Here is a 24,231-nt window from a genome sequence, read left to right on the forward strand (position 1 = left end):
TTGCATTTCCCTCTGTGGGCATCTGCCTGGCTCTGCCCAGGGTAGATCCCCTCCTGGGTGAATATTCAGCGGGATTTTTGGCATCTTCCAAGCCTGTGAGTGTCCCAGTTTGCTCCCCAGAGCTTCCTGAGAGCAGGGCCACTGTCAGCGGCACCCTGGCCCTGCCTGCTGTGGCCATCTTCCCTCTGCTTCCTTGTGATGCCTCCCACTGAGTCCTGATTTCTACCTGCTGCCATGGGAGCGGCTGTTAGTTTTCCATTTAGGCTCAGGCAGGCCGCAGCCCCACAGAGGGTGAGGTCACCCTATCATATGCTCTCATGGTCCTGTAAGTCGTGCCTCCAAGGTCTTAGGACAATTGAAATTGTCTTTTTTAGTATGGTTCTGGGGTTCTATGTAAGTTCCATGACCACAGGGACTTGGAACTCTGTCCATTGCTGTGTCCCCAGGGCCTTGTCCCTCCACCTGATAGATATTAGATACTCAATGACTCTCATTAATTTTTTTTTCTCTTTTGTGTCAGGAATCAAACTTAGGGCCTGTGTTTGCCAGGCAGGCCCTGCGCTGCTGAGCTACCTCCCCTACCCCGTAAATTATTGAGTAATTGGATCAGTTACAGACAAAACATTCATTCTGCAATGGATGGAGTAGCAGGCCCTTTGGTGGGTTCTAGGAATAAGAGATAACTCTAAAACTCAGTCCTGTGGGAAAATAGATTGCTAAATTAAAACATTATAGCACAATGCAGGACGTGCCACAGTGGAGCACCATCCCAAGCACTGCAAGAGGACAGAGCCAAGAAATCTCTCTGCAGGATCAGGAGGCCTTGGGGATGAGGAGAGTGAGGGGCAGTGGCAGGTGGAGGGCCTTGGGCAGGTGGGGAGCTGCCCAAGCAGGTGGGGCTTGAACCCTTTGCAGTGTTCCCAAATGTGCCCCTTGGATCCCACCAGGGTCGGATTGTGGGCATGGGGACTGCCAACCTGTGGATCTCTTTGGATGACAGGATGCCAGAAACTTCTTCCAGAGAGTTTCACTTCTGAGCCAAATGAAACAATCTTGTGAGAATTCTTGAGCCCAAAGCTCCAACAGAGCCTCTCCAGTCTATGCACTGCACTCCCATCTTGTAATTTTCCAGGCAACACATTCATTAAGTTGTTGGGTCACAGCTGCCGGCAGGCAATTTCTCCGGTGCACCTTCCTCTTTGACCAGGATTTAGCATAATCTGACTTTTAGCCCCAGATGTGCTTACCTTTTCTGTTTGATGTTGTTTAGGAGGAAGATAAGATAATGCAAATTCACAGAGGTACCCAAAGGGAGGGGAGTCCGGGCTCCTGGGGGCCCATATCAGCTGCGGGCTGCACTAGCAGTGTAAAGGAAACCGGGATGGGGAGGAGGGGTCGGTAGAGGGGACAGTGTAGGGAATCCGTGGCCGGGGCATTCGAGTCAGCAGTGGAGAAGGGTCACATATCACATGGCAATTGTCACTGAAGGATTGTACAACATTGAGTAATTTTGAAAGAGGGGCCTAGATTTGTCCTAAGAATCACTGGATTTCTCTATGCCACCTAAGTATACACCATCCCCAGCCACAGAGGACTCCTGGATCCCTGTTTTTACTTCAAGTTTATTCTTACTCGTATCTTTACAGAAAATGGCACAGAAAGCACAGGTTTAGAATGCCTAGAAGTTCTTACAGTTCCATATTTCAAACACCTCGATGTCAAGTTTCTCCTCACTCTATGTACATTATTTACACACCAGGGCTACAGTCTAACATTCCAAACCAACAGAAGACAAAGACAAGAACTGGGGAGGGCAGGGTTCTGTGAATGCAATGAAGAAATCAACTTTTGATACAGAATTATGCCTTTCCCTCGGGCAGTGGGTGGACTGCTAGAAGGAAATGTCAAGAGGAAGCAGGCTGGGGATTTAGCTCAGCGGCATAAGCACCTGCCTTGCAAGCAGGCAGTCGTGAGTTCGATCCCCGGTACCGATAAAAAGAAAAAAGACAAAAAAAAAAAAAAAAAAAGAGGAAGCAGGCCTTGTGCTTGGCCTGGGAATGTGAGCTCAGTGGGCTCCCTGAAGCTGTGATTTCGTTACTAATGCAAAAGGTAAATAAAGGCCAGGGTGGAAGGGCAGCTGCAGATGGGCCCTCGGGATTGACCAAACCTCCCCTAGCCAGACAGAAGGGCCCAGTGCCTCATTCCAGGATGGCTCCTGGGCCTGTCCTACTCCAGCAGACATTCTGGACTCCCCAGCATACACCCGGATGAAGGTATGAGTGCCTGCAGTTGGTCTGGGTTTAATACTGGCCTCCTGCCTGGCTTTCCTTCCCATACCCTCCTTATGACCCATCCTTGATGGGTATTCACGGCCCAGCCTACTCCAGCTGGTCCGAGTTAAGTTGAGACCAGGTCTGTGGCCTCCTAGCTGCACTAGGTTTCTCCAAGCAGGGCACATGCGCACTTACAAAAAGCTCAAGGGGAAGGGTATCTTGCACAGCAAGTCAGGTTACACAGGCAGCATCTGGGGAGAGTCAGAACACAGGCCCAGGGGCTTCGGTTCCCATCAGTGCTGTGAGCCATCACGTGGCTGAGGTCCGCTCAACCTCCTTGGACACAGGTCCTTGGATCTACTGTGAGCACTGTACATGCTGTATCTGGTGTTGGCGCCTGTGCGGCAGAGAAACCATGGAGAGGGAGGGCTCCTGAAGGTGACCACGGCAGGGCACGAGACTGAAGGTGGCCGAGGGGCCTCGGCTGAGATTTTACATGCCAACGGTGAGGCAGGCAGAGGTTGCACATGGGCCTGCAAAGCAATGTATTCAGCCCGCAGAAGCCCGGCGTAAAGTCCACAGGTGGGCACAGGAGACTGCTGAAGCCTGGGGGCTCAGGACCCTGGCGCTGGAACCCAGGGCCTCAGTCCACGTCACGGCTGTGGCAGGTAATGTTTGCAACAATGAGTCTCAGGCATGGGCTGAGCAGAATCCACAGGGTGTTCAGAGTTAGAAAGGAAGCCTCTTTAGAGCCAGCAAACACAGAGGAAGGGGAGGACTCGGACAGCGAGAGTTGCCAAGGGATTGAGTGACAGGGGCTCGCAGGGACAGCTAGGGCAGCAAGATGGCTTCTGAGGCAGGGATGCCGGGATGAGAAGGGCGCTGCCGAGTGAAGACCGGGTCCAGGGTGTCTCAGCATGGTCCAAAAGCACAGCCAGAACTGACCTGCGCATGGAGCCAGTGGGGGCCACGGAGAGCCTGGGGGCAGAGGGAGGATGGCCGAGGCCAGGCCTGGCTGGGCCTCAGAGACAACCTTCCTCCCCAGGAGGGGCAGAGTCCTGGGGCTCTGGCGTCTGAGGGGCCCCTGGCCTAAGCCATGTCCTCGAGCTGTGGTGGACTCAGCTCAGCTGGTCCATCTTCGTCCATAGCCTCTGCCTCCTCTGGCTTCTCGGGATTCCGGGTCAGGCTGTCCGGCCCTGCCACAGTCCCCAGCACTTTGGTGCTGTGCTCCTGAGCTTTGGCTCGGAGTGCCGCGATGCTGTTCTCCCTCAGTTCCTCCTGGGAGATGGCCGCCTGCGCGTCGGGGCCCCGCTCCTCCTGCTCCATCTTGTCAAGCTTGGGCAGGGCCTGGCGCTCCACCTCGGGCTTCCTCCCCGACTCGGCTGCTGCCTCCAGCGACTTTTTGTGCATTCCTAAAAAGAATTGTTGGTATTCGGGTTTAGAAAAGCGTCTGGGAAAGCCATCTTGAACTGAAAACAGCAAAGATAGAGAGAGGCCAGAATTAAGGACAAGCAGAAAGCCTTACTTCACACACCGCAGCGCAAGACCTAGGGCTGGGCTGGGGCCAGGGACCAGGGAAAATGGCCAAGGGGACAGGGCTGCAGGCCAAAGGATGAAAGCCAAGGCCTGCGAGGGATTCACACCAACTTTGGGCCTCTATAGCCGATTCTGTCCCTTCAGGACACAACCTCAGGCCTTTATGTCCTGGAATTCCAGATCTTAGTACCCCAAGATAAGCAGATGTTGTCAGGAGAAAAGGACCCAGAAGGTGGGGGGAGATGGCGGGTGGAGAGATTTAGGGGAAAGAAGTCCTTTGGACAAAGCCAGTGGTTAAAGGAACCTAGGAGTTAATTCGATCACCATAAACCATGTCTGATCAAATGGAAGGTAAAAACAGACCCCAGGGAAACAGCCACACCCTCCTTACAAGACTAAAGCCCTGTCTGTGTAACAGACCTTGGCACCCAGGAGGTAGGTGTAAGGGACAGAAATCAGGCCCAATCCCTGCCTGCCTGCCTGGGTCCCCAGGGTAGATGGGTGGCCTTCTTGGGGGGGCCTGCTTCCCTTCAGGCTGCTGTGGCCCAGTTCTCCTGGCCCCAGCTTAAGTCCCCACTGCAGGGAGCCCACCCAAGGAGGCTGTGGGCTCTTCTTACCCAGTAGCCACGGGGCACAGGAGTCCATGATGCCGTCCTTGGCGGACTTGAGGATGGACTCGGGCAGGGGGATGGAGTGCCGCACCATGGCCCCGTAGAGCCCGTACTCGGCCATGACGCTGCTCCGGCCCCAGCACTTCTCTCGCTTCCTCCACTTGGCTCTGCGGTTCTGAAACCAGACCTGCCAGTGTAGAAGAGTGGGTCAGCAGGACACCCAGCGCTGGAGCCAAGGCCGTAGGCTTTTTTTCCCCCCAGTACTGGGAATTGAACTTAGGACCTCACACTTGTCAGGCAGGCGCTGTGCTACATTCCCAGCCTGGCCTGGAGGTTTTCTCAGCAGGCTGTCCTTACACAGCTGTCCCACCCTGTGGTGTCCCCAAAGTTCCTCCAGGCTTGGAAGAACAAGTCCCAAGTGATAGGGTGGTAAAACATGTCTTCCTTTGTTTGGTTTTCAGTCAAAGCAGTTCTGGGGGAGGTGGGGTAGGGAAGCCCCCCCAGAGGGCCTAGGAAAAGGGCAGCACCCCGGTGGTCCTTGGGTGTGGCTGAGAAGCCCTTTGTAGGGGGTGGGGGTGTTTACAGAACCACTTTCTGTTTTCAGTCCCCGACAGGCAGGGTCCCTGCTTCTCTGCCTGAGACCCAGAATCCAAAGCAGTCCGGGAAGGGGCGGGGAGCACCGGGCAGTGAACAATCTCGGACACCTTATCCGGGTTATCTGTCTGGAAGCCCCTGAGCAGGGAGCCCACGCGAGCCCCGGGTCACCCTCCTTCTCTGCCCTGTCCCAGCTGAGCTTTGTCATGCTGCTCCTGCCCTACAAGTATTCACTGCCCACACTGCTGGCTCTAAATCTGAATTTGGTCAACTGACCAGGTGCCATCTGCCAGTCAGGGAGTGAAGACTTTCTCCAGGTGTGAGGGGAGAAGGTGCCTAGGAAAGAGCTGTAGCCCACATCCACTAGGGGACTTTTCTCAGTGTCTACACTGATTACTGCAAAGCCGGACGGTACAGAGGTACCCAGAGCGTGTGTCTGCAGTTTTTGGTGTGATCTCAGAATCTTTGCTCTGTTCTGGGAGCTCAGGATGTCTTGGTTCCCCAAAAGGCTTTCTTGAGGCTTCAGCAGCTGACAGAGCCAGGAACATCCCCAGGCCTCCCTCAAGGAGACACAAGCCCTCTAGGACCTCTCCACCCACTCCAGCTTCCGGTCTCGTCTTCCCTTGGGGTTGGGGCCCGTGGGGGTGACAAGACACCGGTGGGAGCACCGGAGGGCAGCGCCGGGGTGAGGCAGCGGCGGCTGCGGAACCGCGCATCCCTCCCGCAGTCCCATCCCGGCCCGGGCGCCCCGCCCCCACTCCCTCCGGGCTCCGCCCCGCCCTCCGCGGCCGAGGTATCAGCTTTTGATGAAAAATTGCTCCAGCTCTATTCAGGAGGCGGCAAAAGAAGAGTCACCCCCAGGGGCAGCCCTGGGCTGATTGAAAAATAAGTTAATTTCAGTTTGAATCGATGGGCCTCAGGCACTGAAATATCACGGGAAATTAAAGCGGCCGCTCTCCCGGGAGCCGCGGCATTGACCCGCACTAATTAATGCTGGGGAGGCAGCGCTCGCTTCGCGGCGAGGCGCCCCCCTCCCCAGGGGACCCCAAACACTTCTCATTTAACTAATTAGACGGGGAAAATTGGGTGTTAATTTGTTTAGGATTTTTCCCCTCTTCCCCCGGCAGCTCCCTCCCCGGCCCCCGCCCCACGCGGGGGCGCAGGAATGAATGCGGGGCTCGCCGGCAGATGGCTGCCCCGGTCACTCTGCAATCTTCTCCGACTTGATTGCTTGATTAGGTCGTTAGCACATTAAAAAAAAAAATTGCTTGCCGTCTGGCGCTGGCGTGATGAGTGGGACGCGCGGCAGCGCCTGGGTAATTTATCTTTTTATACGGCAAAGAATTTGATTTCAATCTGCAGATATATGGGGCGCCTTTGACACCTGTTTAACATCGCGCCGCTGACAGCTTAACCCTTTGCAGCCTGGTCTCCCGGAGCCGCGATTGGGGCCCGAGCTCCGGATTGGCGTGCCTCTGCCTTTCCCACCGCCGCCGCCAGGTGGCGCATTAAACACTGAGCAAACCGCAGCCACCAGGAGTCCGTGGCAGAGCGAGCCCGGCCACAGCCAGCAGGGGGCGCACTGGCTGGTTCCCCGAAATGCCGGGTAGCCAGAAAGAAGTGGTGCCTCGGGTTGGGAACACCGCCCAGTCCACTCACGCCCTTAAAATCAAGCCAAATGTGTATGATCCTCACTTGTCATTTTTTCTTTTCTAAATAGGATCATCTAAAAATGGGGGCGACACGGCCTCAGATGCCGCAGGTCTCTGCATCCCCGCGATGGTCAAAGCCATTTTAGAAAGCCATCGCCTGTCCCACCGTGTCCTAGTGCCTTCCAGCCGGTGGCTCTTCTGCCACCGGTTTGGGACCTGCAATTACTGCTGACAGGAAGTAGGGAAATACAGGTGCAGGACTTCATTCTCTTCCTGATCTGGACCGTTCTGGGGGACCCCTGCCAAGGAAGGGGACTATGTACTAGGAAGGCCACTAGATAGCTGTCCTAGGTGTCCTCAAGGATAGACCCTCTGGGCTGTGAAGAGGCCACCCCAGCTTTCCTCCCCGCCTGACTCCCCTGCGCTGTGTGTCGCTCTTCCTGCCCAGGGCTGCCTGCCCGTCCTGCAGGGCCCACCTTGCACAGGGCCTATGTTTGGCGGGGCCTCTGTCCTGCTCTTGTCCAAACCATCAGCACTTGCTTGCCCTCTGCAGCTCCTTGCTTGCTTCAGCCCTCCTGTTCTCCCAGAGGCAAAATCTAAAAGGACTAAACCACATATGAGTCACATTAGAGACTTCTGGTTTCCTCCACCGCTTACAGGGACAACAAAGAACAGACTCCCTGGCGATGGAATCCCAGCCACCAGGTCTGACCAGAGGTGTGGGAAGGCTTTCTTCATGACTATAAGCAAGCCACCTGCTCCCTGGTCAGGGGATGGCCTGTCCTGCTCGAGTTCAGTGATTATAAAGCAGTAAGACCACAGCCCTTTAACTGGAACCCCTGGAGCCAGACTGGAAATCCTTTGGGATTTTAGAAAGACTAGGGATGCACAAACCACATATTACAGGCTGTTCTGCACCAGCAGCATCTCGTAATCACACCCATCAGTTTCATTTTCTGCAGCAAAACATGCACACCCACACTGAGAAGAATAATAAATTGTATGAGGTCTGGCCCGATTTTTGTCACCCAGCTGAGGTGTTTGTTTGCTGGGGCACTGGGATGTTGAACCCAGGACTTTAAAACTGAGCTACATCTCTGGCCAATTTATTTATTTAAACAGAGTCTTGCTAAGTTGCAGTCTTCCTGTCTCAGCCTCCCGAGGTGCTGGAATTACAGGCATGTGCCACCACACCTGGCTCCAAATGGCAATGCCAACCTTATGGTGAAAGAACTTTCCATCTTCAGCTCAGGTTGGATCAAGGTTTCTGGAGAAAACACCGTGGAGTGAATAAATAGGAAAATGCACTGTCCTGGCTCAGAGATGCCCAGCTGGAAACCCGCAGGGCTCTCAAATCAGCATCTTCAGAAAGCTAATGAAGGGGTTCAGGCTCTGGATTTTGCTCCAGAGTCTCTAAACAGAATCATTTTTCTGGGTTCCCTTTGGGGGTGTGGACATCGGACTCCACATAGACATTCTCCCTGGGGGACCCGGCACCAGCTGGTCACTCAAACCAGGAGTCATCGGACCCTCAGTTATGAGCTCTTGCAACACCTGGCTCTCCTCGAAGACCAGATGCTGCTCCAATTTATGGAGGAAACCTGGACGGCCAAAACAATTTCATTTCAGGACAGCTGGCAGGGAAGTTGTGGTGATGGTGCTTTGGAGGAAAGTGGACAACGGACCAATAGCCCCACATCTGCCTTTCTCTCCCTTCCTGAGAGTCACCGGCCCGTGTGTTGAACTTAGAGTCTACACGAAGTGTTGATGTCAGCCAGTCCTGGACTGCAATTCCCAGCTCTTAAAACTGCTACGTGCCCCCGGGGGAGTGGCTCAGTGGTGGAACACTTGCCTGGCACGCATGAGGCTCTGGGTTTCATCTCCAGCCCCAAAGAAAATAATCGTTGTGTGATTTCAGTCAAGTTACTTGGCTTCATTTAGGACTTGAGACTTTGGGATTAGGAATGGCAAACCCATAATTTCATTTACAATTTTGTCTGTGTTGTAGATCTGAGAGTGAAGTAAAAGCTAGAGCTGCTGTTTATCTTACAAGTAGCAGTTACTTGACTGTAACTAAAATAGGTAGATGGGGCCTGAAGACACTGAACCTGTGTTACCCACATGTTTGAAGACAACTGTTATCTCTGGTCTCTATAATTATAGAAGGCAATAAACTTCTTTTTAAACTTCAGAAAAAGTCACTTGGTGTCTCTCAAACAAAATATAAGAATACTGTGTAACTACTCTGTCCTCCGTAAGGGGTTCTGTATCTGTGGAGCTGACCTACTGCAACTGAAAAAAACCCAGTTTTTAAATTGTGTCTAAGTACACTTGGTGCACGCCTGTTATTCCTGCACTCTGGGAAGCTGAGGCAGGAGAATTACAAGTTTGAACCCAGCCTGAGTAACTTAGCAAGACCCTATCTTAAAAGGAAACACAAAGGAGGGTTGGGAATGTAACTCAGTGAAAGCCCTGATGTCAATTCTCAGCACTGAAAAAAATTATGTCTACACTGAGTAATGTTTACTCCTCCTTGTCTTTACCTCTATGGAACACAGTACAGCAACTGTGGACATTTACCTCATGTTAGTTTTTTTTTTTTTTTTTTTTTTAGTTGTGTTTTTTGCGACAGGGTTGTGCTATATAATCCAGGCTAGACTTGAACTCCTTATGTAGCCCCAGGCTGGTCTCCAACTCACGGCAACCCTCCCGCCTCAGCCTCCCGAATGCTGAGAGAAAAAGAGACAGAGAGAAATAAAGAAAAAAAGAAAGAAAATAGCAGAATGTACAGCTCTGTATAAATTCTGTACTTTCTTTTTTCTTCTTTCCTATGCTGGGGGTCAAACCCATAGCCTCACACATGCTAGGCAACTGCTGTACCACTAAGCAGTATCTCAGGCCATTATTCTATGCAGTATCATATATATATATATACCAGGAATTGAACTCATGACCTCACGCTTGCAAGGCAGGCGCTGTGCTGCTGAGTTATACCCCCAGCACTCAAGCCATTATTTTATGTCAGGCCTTGAGTATGCCTGGGGTGGGGGGTTGAATCAGTCCCATCAGATATCGAGGACCCACCATTCATTTCAGAGTTGTTTTGAAGATTAAATGAAGTAAGCAAGAGTCCCTAAAATCAGCGCTTGTCATACAAAAGGTGCTCAAAAAATGCTAGTTATTACTGCTTCAGTAGAGGTACAGGAAATCAATGGGACTGTGTCCAGAGAGCGGGGAATCAATGGCTCTACTTGTCCCCTTGGTCTCCTCCACAGATCCTTTACCAAGGCTAAGCTGACAAGTAACAAATCTATGAGGAGGGGAAAAGGCAGACCAAACTTTCAGACTTTAATTTTTTTTTCAGTGATGGGAACTGAATCCAGGGCCTCAAGCGTAGAGGATTCTGCCGTCTGAGCCCTCGGGCTTTCATGTTTCAATAGGGACAGATTCTAGCTTTCCCTTCAGGCACTGCGCCAAAGGCACACCCTGAAACCCTTCCTGCCTTTCTGATCTAGTCCAATCTAGGCCCTGTAGGTTCAAATGTAAGAGAACATGAATGCAGAACTGCTCCCTGTGAGCCCTGGGTCCAGAAGCTGGGACCAAACCCAAGCGTGGTGGCACACAGCTGTAATCCCAGTACCTAGGAAGCTGAGGCAGGAGCATCACCTTGGGAATTTGAGGCCAGCCTGAATTACATAGCAAGACCCTGTCTTAAAAGACAAAGGGGGGAGGCAGGGCCAGAGCTGCCCACTGCTTTATGGCGACCATGTGCCATTAACTTTCCCGTCCTGCCTGCTCCTCATCTGCCCTGAAATATCACGTCTGTTGGGAAAATTAAATAAAATAGTGTGTGGGAGTGCTTGGATCATAGTAAGAGCTAAAACATCAGCCTGTGAGAGTGGCAGACATGTGTGCCAGGAAGTGAGGCTTTGCTCCCAGCTAATGCTCAGGGTCCTGTTCCCTAGAACTGGGCACTCCTGTCTCCTGCCTTTGAGAGTTCTTATTTTTTTTTTTTCTTTTTTTGTCTTTTTCCTTTTTATCCGTACTGGGGATCAAACTCAGGACTGCCTGCTTGCAAGGCAGGTGCTTATGTCGCTGAGCTAAATCTCCAGCCCCCATCTTTGAGAGTTCTAACCAACATCTGGCCCCTTTTCTACTTAAGCTCTTGGCCCTGAAAAACCACAAGTTTCTTCTTTTTTCTTTCTTTTTTTTTTTTTTTGTCTTTTTGAGACAGGGTTTTGCTATGCAGTCCAGGCTGGCCTCACCTCCTCAGCCTCCTGAGTGCTGGGTTTACAGGTGCACCACCACACCCAGTCTCCCACAAGCTTCTTTTGAGTCCTCCTTCTCTTTTGCTTTCCTGACAGCCCACTTTCTAGCTGAGATGGCCCTTGTCTCAGGAGTCTGGTCTCAGCCAGAACCAGAATCCTGCCTTACCCATCAGAGCTTGCAGTGAGCTGGGTGACTCCTCTGGCTTGGAAATGAGATTGGTTTCCAGGTGAATTTCTGGTCGGAGGAGAGGACCTATGGCTGTGTGGCAGGTGCCCCTTCAGTGGCACAGGGTGCCTGCGTGTCCCAGCATGGATGGCCTTGGGGAAGGACTTGGCCACATGGCGCTCTGTTATAAGATGCACAGCGGGCAGGCCAGGCCCCTCTAGCAGCTCTCCTCTCCCTGTGAGTGGTCATGCCCATGGCTTCTCCTGTGCCTGTGTGGTCAACTCGTCGCCACCCTGAAATCTCCCATCCTGACCCAGCATCCTTAGCAGCCTGCCAAGGGCTCTTCCCCCAAGGGTTTTCCAAGAGACCCCTGGAGTTCTCCCAGGATCGCCCTCTTGAAGGAGATACTGCGAGTGACAGATGCGGCCTGCACATTCCCACCTCCTTGCTACCCCAAGCTCTGCCCCCCTATCTTGCCACATGCCATCGGGCCTGGCCTTATTTGTCATGTGACATCATTCATCACATTCACCCAGCATCCTTCCTCTCTCCCGCTGGAAGCGACGAATTTGGGCTCATTACTGATGACCACTCAGCACTTCTGACACCACGTTATCAGCAGGCTCCCTCCAGCCCAGCTCCCAACTCGGGCCTTGCTGTAGCCTCTGGTGTCCACTAGGGGGCAGCTCCAGCCGGCAACCTTGCCCTCCCCCTGATCAGTTATTTCCTTTCTCACCCCACCCACCCCTTGTCCCCATTTTCCTCTATTCATAGTAGCCCACTGTAAAAACCCTGCCGTGACCTTCTGGTAAAGTCAGTTTGCAATAACTACTTAGAATGGTCTGGAGAAACCTGAAACACAGGTGCCCATGAACACTCCACACGTGGACCCCATACCACTATCCTGAAAAGCCGCTCTGGAGATGCCAGAAAGAACCCGGGGCTGGAGTTCCGCAGGCGCTGTCCCACTCAGACACCCACTTTAACTTCTGGAATATAACTTCCTAATGCATTAAGGGGCAAAGTCCAAACAGTACTAGTTAGAGAACCCATATCTCACATTCACTACCCAAAGCTGCCCAAGAGGCAAGAATTGGGCTCGGTTCACCTTGCAGGACCACGGCTCTGTAAAGCTTGCATTTTTATACTAACTATGACAACTGCCAAAAAAATATAATAAGAGAGGCGCTGCGAATTTAGCTCAGCGGTATAAGCGCCTGCCTTGCAAGTGTGCGGTCATGAGTTCAATTCCTGGTACCGATTAAAAAAAAAAAAAAAAAATATATATATATATATGGATATGTACACAGTATGGCATAAACTTATCATAGTAATAACAAATGAATCCACAAAGGAAATAAAATTGGTCTAGAGCTGAGTATGGTGGTGCAGGTTGAGGCAGGAGGATCGCTGTGGGTTCGAGGCCAACCTGGGCTACTTTCTGAGTTCAAGGGAGCCTGAACTACACATGAGACCTTGTCTCCCACACCTCACCCCAAAAAAATTGGTTTAGAAACTCATTTTTCAACTTCACGCACTACCATCTGGCAGGGACCTCCAGAATGTCATATCTAGACATTTGTATTTGTTTGTTTGGATTTTTTTTTTTTTTTTGGCTTAGTTTTTTTGAGACAGGGTCTCTTTATGTAGTCCAGGCCAGCTTCGAACTTTTGATACTCCTGCACTGGGGTTACAAGGGTGTGCCACTGTGCCCAGGTGGAATGCCATGCCTGACATTTGATTCATCAAGAAAACTATGTCCAAGTCTATCCCAGGGACTTGGGATCATTTCTTTCTGTAGCAGAACACAATCTTGTACCACCCCATGTCAGAGAGCTGCAGCTGAGCCATCGGCTCTGATTATTACCGTCTGCAAGGAGAGGGATGGCTCACCTCATTGGATGTATTGGAGTCAAGTCCGGGGTTGAACCCTTGTCTACATGACTTTACCGCCTGGCCGCTCAGCTTCCTTATCTGGCAAATGGGCCTGAGAGCAACACCTGTCTCACCTGATGCTGGCAGGTTGAACAGACACTGAGCACTTGGTGTCTGGGACAGCGGTAATCAATGCCAGAAATCACAGTGCTTATATGAAGTTAGCAGTCCGGAAAAATCTTAACAGTTATTTGACAGATGAGTAATTGGAGGCTTGGAGTTTGACTTTTTGGCAATAAAACAAAGATGGGGAACAGGAGTGTCGACTTTGTGCCTGCTGTGTTATCAGATGTTGATGTGGGGGTCCACCTGGGACCCTTAAACCCCACCTGGCCTCCTCCTCATTCCACCAACAGCAGCCTGAGCCAGTGGGGGGAGGTGACCCTCATGAAGCCCATCCCTGGGAAGGGCACCCCCCTTTCTTTCCTCAGAGAGCGAGCTGAGGCCCAGAGATGGGAAGGAGCCTGGGTTTGTGGTGTCAGAGCCAGGAAGAAAGATCTGTAGCCCTGAGGCCCTGTCCGATCACCTTCTGTTCCACCTGGAGGGTTTCTAACCTCAGACTTAGAGCCTGGCTTTCTCTACCCTGATGCATACACATGGGCTCCCGGCCCAAGGCTGCGGCAGTAAAGGGGGCCAGTCCTGGGGTGCCAGGCCCACCCTCAGATGCCCTGGTCCCACTTAATCAGCACCAGGAGGGGAAATGAAGAAGGCACAGAGTAGTGGAGAGAGTACTCCAGAGTCTAAAAGGCCTCACATCTGACTTCCGTCCTCCGGGCCTCAGGTTCCTGCCCCGTACATGGGAACCATGGCACTGAGCTCCCAGGGGGTTTGGAGGACTCTGCTGAATACACACTATCTATCTGTAGAAGGAAACGGAAGACACTGAGGGCTGCTAGCTACAAGGAGGGAAGGAGACTCACTTTTCACCCTGTTGAAATCATACACGAACTTGCACATTCAAGAGATTGAGCCTAGGGCCTGTGCGTGCAAGGCAAGAACTCCCCCCCTGAGCCACATGCCCAGCCCCAGAACAGTACCTGGTACTCAGTCATCCCCACCCCACCGTAGTAATAACAACTGAGTTACATCCAAGGCCTGCAAATTCAGTTACAGTCCCAGCCCTTTTTTTGATATTGAGACAGAGTCTTGCTAAATTGCCCAGGCTGGCCTCTAATTTGTAATCTTCCTGCCTCAGGCTCTATAGTAGCCAGGATTATAGGCATATAGTACTGTAGATATTGATTTTTTTTTTTTTTTTTTTTTGGTACCAGGGATAGAACTCACAACCACATGTTTGCAAGGCAGGCACTTATGCCGCTGAGCTAAATCCCCAGTCCCTGATATTATTTTTATAAAGTTATGATGGCCAGCATATATGAGACCTAGGCTCAGTCCCCCCCACAATAAAAGAACAGTTGTGATACACAGCCCTCCTGGCTTCACCTCAGTTCATCACTGTCAAATCAAACCTTCAACCTCCAGAGCCAGGTGGTGGAAAAGCGGGCTGAAGACTTGGGTTCGGGTCTTTTATCCTCCTTTTTCTAGCAGTGTGGCCTTGGGTAAATTGCTGTGCCTCTCTTTCCTCAGTTCTACAAGGAGACTGTGGGCTGGAGCTCACTCAGAGGAGCAGTGTTTGTCTAGCATATGCAGCCCCTGGTTGGCTAGACAGACAGACAGACAGATAGATAGATAGGTAGATAGAGGAGGCCTTCAGGATTTAATGAGATCAGAGCTGAATGCAAGCGAGCACATCCGATGCCAGGCTTGGCTCTCACCACTGTGCACACAGGGCTCAGCACCTGCGCAAGAGGAAATGCCCCATCTCTCCCATGGTACAGGGGAGGACAAGGAGCTCTGGAATGGGAAGTCCAGCCACGAACGCAGGCATCTGGCTGTAGAATTAGTGTCCAAAACTCCTACACTTCCTGCCCGTCTCTCCTGTGCTTGTGGCATACTTCGAGAATACCTGGGAAAACCTCCCTGGACATTATAACTGGGATTGATTTTGTGGGTATTTTTGCAACACCTGTTGTTGTTATGAGGCAGGGTCTCCCTGTTTAGTGCAGGCTGGCCTTAAACTTGCCTAGGTAGCCCAGGCTGTCCTCAAACTCACAGTGATCCTCCTGCCTCAGCCTCGGGAATGCTGCACCACCACTCCAGGCTGCTGGGGACTGTCACTGATACACACGGGGATCTTTCCAAAACCACCGGGTTAAACACTTTGGAACAGGACCATTGACCCTCACAAACACCTTCTGGGGGCAGGATTCAGTACCCCACGGCCTGAGAGACTCTTGCCTCAATTCTCTCTCAACTACAAATCCCATAGCCCACCTTGCAGACCCAGGTCAATGAGCATTCATTCCTCACACCCTTCCTCTCCCCTGCTGATTCTGGTGGCTTCTGGTTTAGACACCTTCAGGCGACTTAAGGAAGCCTGGTGGGGGCGGTGCTGAAGCTTCGTTGCTAGGCAGTTAGAGCTGAGGTACCTCCCCCAAATCCCGAGTCCCGAGCCCCCACAGCCAGAGACTGTTAGACAACCCGCGCCACGGAGAGCTGCGCCTCCTCGCAGTCAATGCGCACAAGGGCACCTGCCAACAGGGGGCGCCTCATCCGCCTCCACTCACTGAGTACTGGGACTCCGTTGATGAGCACCCCCACGCACAAGTGTGTGCCACACATTTATTCACACACTTCAGACTCAGCACCCAGTTTTCCCCACACTGGAACCCATTTGGGTGAGGGGGATGGTTCCAGGCCATCATGGATAACGCACCAAACATAATCTGCTTATGAATAACTGAGCTTATTGTTAGTGTCAGTGTCTAACGCCCTGGGCTGAAATTCCAAATAGATTTCTAAGGAGAGGAAGGCCCTTGGGAAAAGTGGCTCTTGGCTTCATTTTCCACTGTGCTTTGCAGTATTCACCAGCCAGCCTTCTTGGGTTCCTCCTCCAGCCACCTCACCTCAACCGACACACAGTACAAAGAACTTCAATTTAGGGATGGAGGGGTGAGCAGAAGTAGTTTTAAGAAGTCAGTATTCAGCTGGGCTTGGTGCTGCACACCTGCAATCCCTGCACTCTGGGAGGCTGAGGCAAGACAATACCAAGAAGTTTGAGCCCAGCTTAAGCAATTCAGTGTCTTAAAAGGAGCAGGAGGAGGAGGAAGAGGTGACCTAACAGACGTAGTCAACACTCCCCAGCTCCAGCAATGAGCCACTCTGTGAACCACCTCAAGGGAGCAGCTGTATTTAAGGCCAAAATCCAGCTGAGGTCATACCAGATCTGGAAATCCTCCCACGCCACACACTTTTGGCTCCCAGGGAGGCCCTGCCTAGAAGCCGCCAGCTTCATACTGTCCCAGAGAAGTGACTCAGTAGACTGTCTCCTGCCCCGCTCAGGCGGTGAGACCTGGGCAGGCCTTGATGCTGTGGTGCCCACCCAGCAGAAAATGTGCCCGTCCAGACAGTGGCTGGAGCGCCACAGACCTGACCAGGAGATAAGGGGCTTGCTGAGCCACATCTGTGGGCACATGTCCTGGGCCAGACTAGGGGAAGTCATGTAGCACAGTTATGGAGCACAGCTCAGCAGCAGCCCTGTTCTGGGGCAGGTCTGCAGCTGGGTGGACAATGAGACACAGAAGAGGGGGCAGTGTCCTCCTCAAGGGGGACGGAAACAAACTGGACTAGAAGTCACCTTCCTCCTCATGCAGTCACCAAAGCACTTCTGGCCTTGGAACAGACATCTGCCCTGACAGATACCCACCGAGAACTCCTCAGGATCTTTAGGACACACTCCTTAAGAAGCTTGCCATTGGGCTGGGGATTTAGCTCAGAGGCATAAGCGCCTGCCTTGCAAGTGCATGGTCGTGAGTTCAATCCTCGGTACCAATTAAAAAAAAAAGAAGCCTGCCATCTGCAACAGCAACCAGACCACATCTGCTAAGCCACTGTCCACTCTCTGTGCCCATCTTACGTGGGCTGGTGTTGAGCAAATACCTGTCTTCCTGTGGCTATGACCATGACCAAGCAGGCGCCTGTGGCAGGGAGTGGGAGGCAGGGTTTGGGATATCTGGGACCCAGGAGAGGTAGGTGTCCCCGAAGTGCTCAGACTCTGACCTGTATCCTGTCTTCCGGCAGCTCCGTTTTCATAGCCAGCATCTCCCGGGCATAGACGTCTGGGTAGTGGGCCTCATTGAATGCCTTCTCCAGCTCCTCCAGCTGGTAGGAAGTAAAGATTGTCCTGAAGAAGCAAGGTGGGACACTCAGGAACACTGAGAAAGCCTGCCTCAGCGCAGGATGGCCCTTCCCACCCCACACCTCTGGAAGGGCCCCAAGCTCCCACAGTCTCTCTCTCCATCTCTCTCTCTCTGTCACATACACACATGTACCACATGTACATACACACATACTTTGGTGGCATTGTTTCAGTCCTTGGTGACATTTCACATTGAGAGTCTTTCTGAGGGAGAGGGTGCCAGGGAGGACATTTTTAGAGGACTGGACAAAACCCCTGCTTGGGCATGGACAGGAGGCTTTATGAGACAAAAACCCCAGCCCCACCCAGCCAGCCTCCTGGCTGCTCCAAGAGGCTACAGCCAATTTTAAATCCACTCAAACTTTGAAGATTCACCAGAAAGCAAGCGAGATGCAGCTCCCACCTCAGTGCTTGTACAGCGGAGAAGGGACTCTCACCCCTAAGCCCACCCTACGCTCTTCCTCCTTGCCTGCCCCCTGCCACACTCAGTCAGTCACTAGCTGTCTAGAGCTGTCCTTCCTCTGTCCCCTCTGTGCTCCAGAAGTGAGAGCCTCCCAACATATCCCACACGCAGATTCAGATTAACCCATGCACTGGGTGGAGGTCCCCAATAAGCCGCCCTGCCCCCCACAGAGCAGTTCTATTGACCTATTTTGTGTCATAAACTGATTTTGAAAAATCCGCAGAAGCTCCCTTCACAGGAAGTAGCTCAATGGTACAGCTCCTGCCCGGAACCCCCAAGGCTCTGGGCTCAATCCCCAGGAAAGAAAGAAATAAACAAAACTCTACATTTTCTCATCCTCAAAAATTGTGCAAATTAGTATGTTCCAATAATAAAATCTCACCTTCAATATTAGGGAGTTCAACAACTCCTTTTCTTTGATAAACTGCTGAACATCCACTGACAGACAGACATAAACTCTTCCCTTTTCGGACCTTAATTTCACCAGATTTTAGGTGACCTTAATCCCGTGGCCCCATCCACAAGCCAACCGACAATACATCCGGTTTCCAGATCGCACTCATCAAAGTGGTCAATCCCTTGCTAGACCTCCTGGGATTTTGACTCTGGGAGCAGCACAGGGGTTCGGAGTGCCTTGCCCCACACGAGGAAGAAACACAATGTAAGCCCCGCATGCTCCTGGTGCTGGTGTCACTTCAGTATCACAGGGACCATGGGGTGGGGTAGGGAAGAAGGATCGTGCCCTCCACAGCAAACGGCTGGTTTGAATGGACATTGGTCTGCCTGTTCCTGCCAGGGGGATCTGTGGAATTCTGCCGCACCTAGAGAGTTAATGCTTCAGCATTTTGAAAATCCGCTGTTTTCTAAGTGTTCTCCTGCCACTTATGGAAGGGCTCCTGGGCAGATCACTGAAACGAACAATCAAAATACGCAAGTCCTTTTCCAAACCAGGGAGACTGAGGCATAGAGGTAGTATAGAATTGCCAATGTTAAAGAGGCAAGCTGATTATAGTCCCTATTCTATACAAAAGAAAAACAAACCTCAAATCCCCCCAAACTTCCCACATACCCAACAGGTCCCCATGTTGTTGATGACTTTTCCAGGGAGGTCCCTCTGAGCCCTCATGTGACCCAAACTCTGCTCCTGCCTTAGGCAGAACCCCGACCCTTTGTGGCTTGTATCAATCTACTGAGGGGCTGAGCTTTCCACAAAGAGCAAAATCTCAGGGAGCTTCACTGTGGCTGCTCCATCCCCACGCCCGTGCTTAACCCCGCTAAGTCTGGTCTTCTCCATCTCTCAACACCAGATTCCAGGGGCTCCCACTCAAAACTCCAAATGAGAGACGCTCTGGGAAATGCATTTTTTACTGATTAAATGCTGCACCGAGGGGCTGGGCTGTATAGCTCAGTGTTAGATCACTTGGTGAGACCCTGGGTTTGATCCCCAGCACTGCAGAAATAAAATAAAATAAAATATAAACAAATAAATTTTAAAAAGAAAAACCAGCACCAGTGGTCAGTAGCCTCTCTGATAACCCTCCCCTTCACACCCCAGGAACAGACAGAAACCAGAGCCACCCGCCACTGGGAGTGAGGTGTTGTTCTGTGCCCCCAAGAATCAGCCCACCACAACCCCTAAAGTTTTTCCTGGCAGATGAGGTCCTCGGGCAAGGACTTTGGGGCAGGGGTTGCCAGCTGCAAGTGACACACAGCTGTCGGGATGCCATTCTGATATCTGGGGTTTGGGGAGATTTCTCCAGGGCTCTCCACACTAGGCAGACCCCTCCCACCTAGTCCACCCCGTTTGAGGGGCAGTACCCTCCACCTCCTTTCTGCTTGGCCAGGCTGACACTACCTGCCCAGGGACCAGCATAAGACAGATGCAAAAGAGGTGTTTTCTTGAATATTCGTTGAATGAGTGAGTATGAAAAAGGAACAGACTAATAAAATAATGTTTCCGTTTAAAATAAAACACAGGGATCTGAAGCGAGCAGTTCCTGGAGGGAAGGAACCAAGTCCCATTCACCTTCCTTCAAGCCAGAAGCTGATGAGGACAGAGAGGTCTGGAGGGACTTTTTTGTTTTTTTAAGAAAATGGTGAAGTTTTTGAAGGCTAAGGAGAAGAGGCACAGAAATGCGCAAAGAGAGGAGGTGCGAAGACAAGAGTACAAACTGGGGAGAGAAAAGAATGCGGCGGGGCGGGGCGGGGAGCCCCCAGCACCCCACGGGGCCATGTCTCCAGAGCCAGGGCCTCTGCGCCCCCCACCCGAGTTGGGGCAGAGAGAGGTGGGAAAACAATCGCTTGGCCAGCACAAGAGCAGCACTAGCAGAAAGGCAGGCAGGTGTTTGGTTCTTGTTCTTTTACTTCCTAAAACCTCATGAATTTACACAGGGAACGGGAAGCAGAGTGCCGAGCAGGAAGGGAACGGGGATGGGGCCTCCGGGCTTGGGGACGGTGAGTCCCTCTTTAGGACGCACCTCTCAGGACCCTTGGAACCCTAACGTCCTGCAAGCCCTGTCTACTTACAGACGTGGTAACAACTTTCCCTTTAGTCTACACCCCAGCGCGGCCCACCCCACTCGAGTTAGGGCTGGCGAGGCCACTCAGTGTCCCCCCACACACACACCCTATTACAGACCGGGAAACTGAGGCCCACGAAAGGTGCAATCCGCTCAGAAGCACAAAAGAAAGCAAAAACCAAAAGAAACACATTGCACCGTGCAGACATCACCCAAGCTTTGGGGAAGCGCGAGAGAAGGAACTGGGGAGTTGGCAGAAATTACAGGGGTCGCCGAGAGGAATTGGGGTGGCAGAGGGAGAAGGCAAAGGACTCGGCTCGAGCTGAGGTGAGAGCTCTGCGTGGCTCTGGAAAGCACAGCTGCGGGGACGTGGGGGCCGCCAGCCCCTCTCCCGCTCCGCTTTGGCCGGGGCCTCTCTTTTCTCCTGCAGAACCAGGAGGAGCCCGGAGGTGCGGCTGTCAGGCGGCCACTCAGCCTCCTCTGGCGGCTGGACGCCCGGGCCCCCGCGCAGAGTCCTGCACACGACGCCCGCCTGCGCCCCGCTGCAGCCCAGGCCGGCACTCGTGGGGTCCCTGAGCACGCCGGAGCCGGGGCCGCAGGAGGGTCGGATGGGCAGCGGCTGTGACGGATGAGGGGCGCCCCAGGGCCTTACCTGTGCCGCCGCTTCTTCCGTTTCTTGGTCTGGTTTAGAGCTGATTTGGACATTTTCCGGTCACTGGAGGAGACATCTTCCGAATCTGAAAAGCGGGCGCACGGACATGCAGCGGAATGGGGAGCGCGCTCCGCTGCGCCCGGGCCCGCCGCCTGCCCGGGCAGGTCTCCCCGCAAGCCCTCCGGGACCCCGTCACGCAGCCCAGCCGGACCCCAACTGGGTCGGCGCCTGAAATTTTAAACCATCTCGCTGCAAGACGGGCAGAGGCCTTGGCGCGCTGGGGGGACGGCTCAGGGGTCGCGGGGACTCTCTGGGCGCTCCGGGCGCTGCGCCCTGCCCTGCGCTGGCAGCCCTGGCCGCGAAGTTGGCCCTAAAGAGAGAAGAAGCCCTGTCGCGGGGCACTGGGCTCTGGAAAGGTGAGGAGCTGCCAGGTCACTGTCCCTGCCTCGGTGCCCACACAATGCGCTCCCGCCGGAGGCCCGGAGCCTGCGATGCGTCTCTTTTCGTTGCTCTTCCAAACAAAAATAATAACGAAACAAAACGAAAAATGGAGGGAGTTGCCGAGGGCTCAGAAAAGTCGGTGGGTCGAGAGATCCAGGACGCGTCGCCAAGAAAGTGTCCTGGGAGGGCGCGGCGAGGACATCGCGGGCCCGCCCGCGAAGCGCCCGGATCCGATTCAGTGTGGCGCCCGCAGGGCTGGGTGGCCGCCGGGACCCTGGCGGCCTGGCTTTTCGAGTTTGCAGGGGTAAAAAAGAGCCCAGCTGACAACGCGGGGAACTGGAATGCAGAGGGGCGAAGGGGGGAAATGACAACTTCGGACACCAGGACACCGGGCCAGAGGCGGCACCGGCTTCCAGGGCCCCCGCGCGTGGGCCGTCAGCGGGCTCCCCAGGCCCGGGCCGCCGCGGAGCTGGGGACCAGCAGGGCGCCCGGAGACCTCTGCGCTACGGCCCCGACACCCCAGTATCCGGTGGGCCCCCGAGGGGCGCTGCGGCAGAGCCTGGCCGGACGCGGGGTCTCAGGAACTGCGCATCGTTCAGAAACGCCGGGGCGGAAACCTGGCGGGCGCCGCAGCATCCTCCGGGCCGCGGGCTGCAGGCCCGGCCGGGCTGCGACCCCTCCGCCTGCCTGCACGAACTTTGCCGCCCCGAAGAGCCTTGTCCGGCACGGAGAGCCGACGGCTCGGGGCTCCCGGCCTCGCTCGCGCAGTCAGGCAGCCGCGCAGCTTTGCCCTCACCTACCCGAGCTGGCCGTCTGGCTGGTGTCCAGCGGCCCCGATGCTCTGCCCAGTGGCTGCAAGTGGACGCTCTGAGGGTCGGACAGCACTTCCAGGAAGGTGGGCTGCGCGTAGAAGCCGGGGAGCCCCCCGGGGCCCAGGAGCCCCATGCTGCCCACTCCTGCAGGGCTGAGGACCGAGCGCGCCGCCAGCAGGTGCCCGGGGGCCAGGCCGTCGAGGGCAGCGCGCGGGTGCGAGCTGGGAGGCTCCTTGTTCAAGCCCAGGATCTCCTGGATGCCAAACCCTGTGCACCTGGCCGGGGCTCCCCCCGAGGCACTCTTGGCCACTGTCTCGGATTTGGGCTTGCTCAGCGCTTCCCCCGTTTTCCCCGTCATCTCCTGGTTCTTTGGAGGGGCTGAGGCCGCCGGTCTTCGCTCCCCCCACCCCCCGCCGGGCTCCCCGCTTCGGGAAGTTGGTCCCAGGTGCCCCCTCCGGTGTCTAATGCTCTGGAGCCCCAACGAGATTCCCCTTTTATCCAACCAGGCGGCAGCCCAAGTGGGGTCAGAGCTGAACAGCCAATCACCGGGGCCAGGAGCGATTAGGAATTCCAAAAAGCTGGCAGCTCCAGGCGCAGGCAGCGCAGAGGGGCCCAGGCGCAGCGGGCGGGCCTAGCGCCTGTGGACTCTGCGGGATGCCCTTGGGCAGGGACCGGGGTGGAACCCCCCAGGTGGAACAGGAAGATTCAAATCTCTTCCGGAAGGCCGAGTGGGACTCTGAGCATAGCCTGGCTCAGACCCACCTGTCTCTGGTGGGGTGGGTAGGAGGATGGGCTAAGGGCAGAGGCTAGAGACAGCCACACAGACGCCCAACGTTATGTGGGGCCCTGGTAAAAGGTGAAACAAAGGAGGAACAGGGCCATGGTGGCAGTGGGCATAAAAGAAGGCCAAGGTGTGGAGAGGGAGATTGAGGTGGGGCTTGTCACGCTTTCCTTCCCCACACGGGATGCAATGTCTAGTTCAGAAGGACTCTGCACCAAACACTGGCCCAAGGAATAAATGTGTAATAGAGAGGGGCAGGGTCCCGGCAGGGAGGAGCCAGGATGACTCTGGGGAGAACATCTCTCTAGAGCAAGCATGACCTAAGACTTTATTTGCCACCTATTGAGCACCTAGTAGCTCTGAGCCAGGGGCCAGGTGGTTCTGTAGTCAGTCAGACAGGAGGCAAGGGCCTGCTCTACGTCAGAGTTCATTGAGCAAACGGAATGAAGAAGCCAGGACTGTTGGGCTGGAGGGAGGGGAAGAGGAGGAGAGGTTCTGCAGCTCAAAGGGAAGCTGCTCCTCCTAGCTGAAGACCCTTTGGCCATCTCCTGCCAAAGAGCAGGGAGACAGTATTGGGAACCCTTCTGGCGATGGGACCTTGGCCTGGACTTCAAAGATGGCAGGGGGCTCTGCTGGTTTCCCACAATGCCCCTGACTGAGGGCTCAGAGGACTGTGTCATGGCGAATGACACAGGTGAATACGTGCAGAACAATCGTCCTGAATCCCTGCACTCCCCACAATAGCTCCACTGTGACCTGCCTGGAGCCAAAAGCTGTCTTTATTTTGCGTTGTTTTGTTTGTTTTTATTGGTGTTTTGTTTTTGAGACAGGGTCCACTATGTAGTCCAGGCTGGCCTTGAACTCATTATGTCTCCCGGCTAGTCTCAGACTCTCGGTGCTTCTCCTGTTCCAGCCTCCCAAGTGCTGGGATTACAGTTGTGTGCCACCAGGCCCAATTTACTTTGTTTTGTTTTTTGAAACTGGTTCTCACTGTGTTGGCCAGGGGCCTTGAACTTCACAGGGATTCTCCTGCTTCAGTTTCTCAACTACGGCGGGGGCTACAGAGGCACATATTCCCATATCCAGCTCCGGGAGGTTGCAGGGGTTTTTGTTTTCTGTTTTCCCCAGCATTGGACTGGGCCTTCACACTTCCCTGGTCCTTTCTTTCTTTCTTTTTTTCTTTTCTTTCTGTTTTGAGACACTGTTGCTAATTTGCTCAGTTAGTCAAGGAAGTCTGTAGTGGTATATGCCTATAATCCCAGCACATGGA

General features: G+C 53.7%; 1 protein-coding gene across 2 annotated transcripts; it reads right to left on the reverse strand.

Annotated features, from left to right (window-relative positions):
- Positions 1-1,602: 1,602 nt before the first annotated feature.
- Positions 1,603-22,638, reverse strand: Vsx2 (visual system homeobox 2). Of its 2 annotated transcripts, none has more exons than XM_013155200.3 (5): positions 22,169-22,638; positions 20,928-21,012; positions 17,155-17,278; positions 4,427-4,607; positions 1,603-3,742 (listed from the first exon to the last, which is right to left on the reverse strand). In XM_013155200.3, exons 1-5 carry the CDS (start codon positions 22,536-22,538, stop codon positions 3,363-3,365), a joined length of 1,140 nt encoding a protein of 379 aa, XP_013010654.1. In that variant the 5' UTR covers positions 22,539-22,638; the 3' UTR covers positions 1,603-3,362. The 2 variants fall into 2 exon arrangements, with proteins under 2 accessions (XP_013010654.1, XP_003472462.1); XM_003472414.3 differs by having other exon boundaries at positions 1,603-3,685; positions 22,169-22,635.
- Between the last annotated feature and the right edge of the window lie 1,593 nt (positions 22,639-24,231).

The sequence above is a fragment of the Cavia porcellus genome, unplaced genomic scaffold, assembly GCF_034190915.1.
Source record: "Cavia porcellus strain 051 isolate PalLab524CR breed Dunkin Hartley unplaced genomic scaffold, mCavPor4.1 scaffold_31, whole genome shotgun sequence".
NCBI classification, from domain to species: Eukaryota; Metazoa; Chordata; class Mammalia; order Rodentia; family Caviidae; genus Cavia; species Cavia porcellus.

Bases quoted from the DNA above. Each gene is read 5' to 3' on its own strand.
- Vsx2 (XM_013155200.3), bottom strand. From the start codon at position 22,538: ATGACGGGGAAAACGGGGGAAGCGCTGAGCAAGCCCAAATCCGAGACA. The intron at 21,013-22,168 runs GTAGGTGAGGGC...CCCGCTTTTCAG, and splicing joins CAGCCAGACGGCCAGCTCGG to ATTCGGAAGATGTCTCCTCC. The intron at 17,279-20,927 runs GTAAGGCCCTGG...TTGCTTCTTCAG, and splicing joins CGGAAGAAGCGGCGGCACAG to GACAATCTTTACTTCCTACC.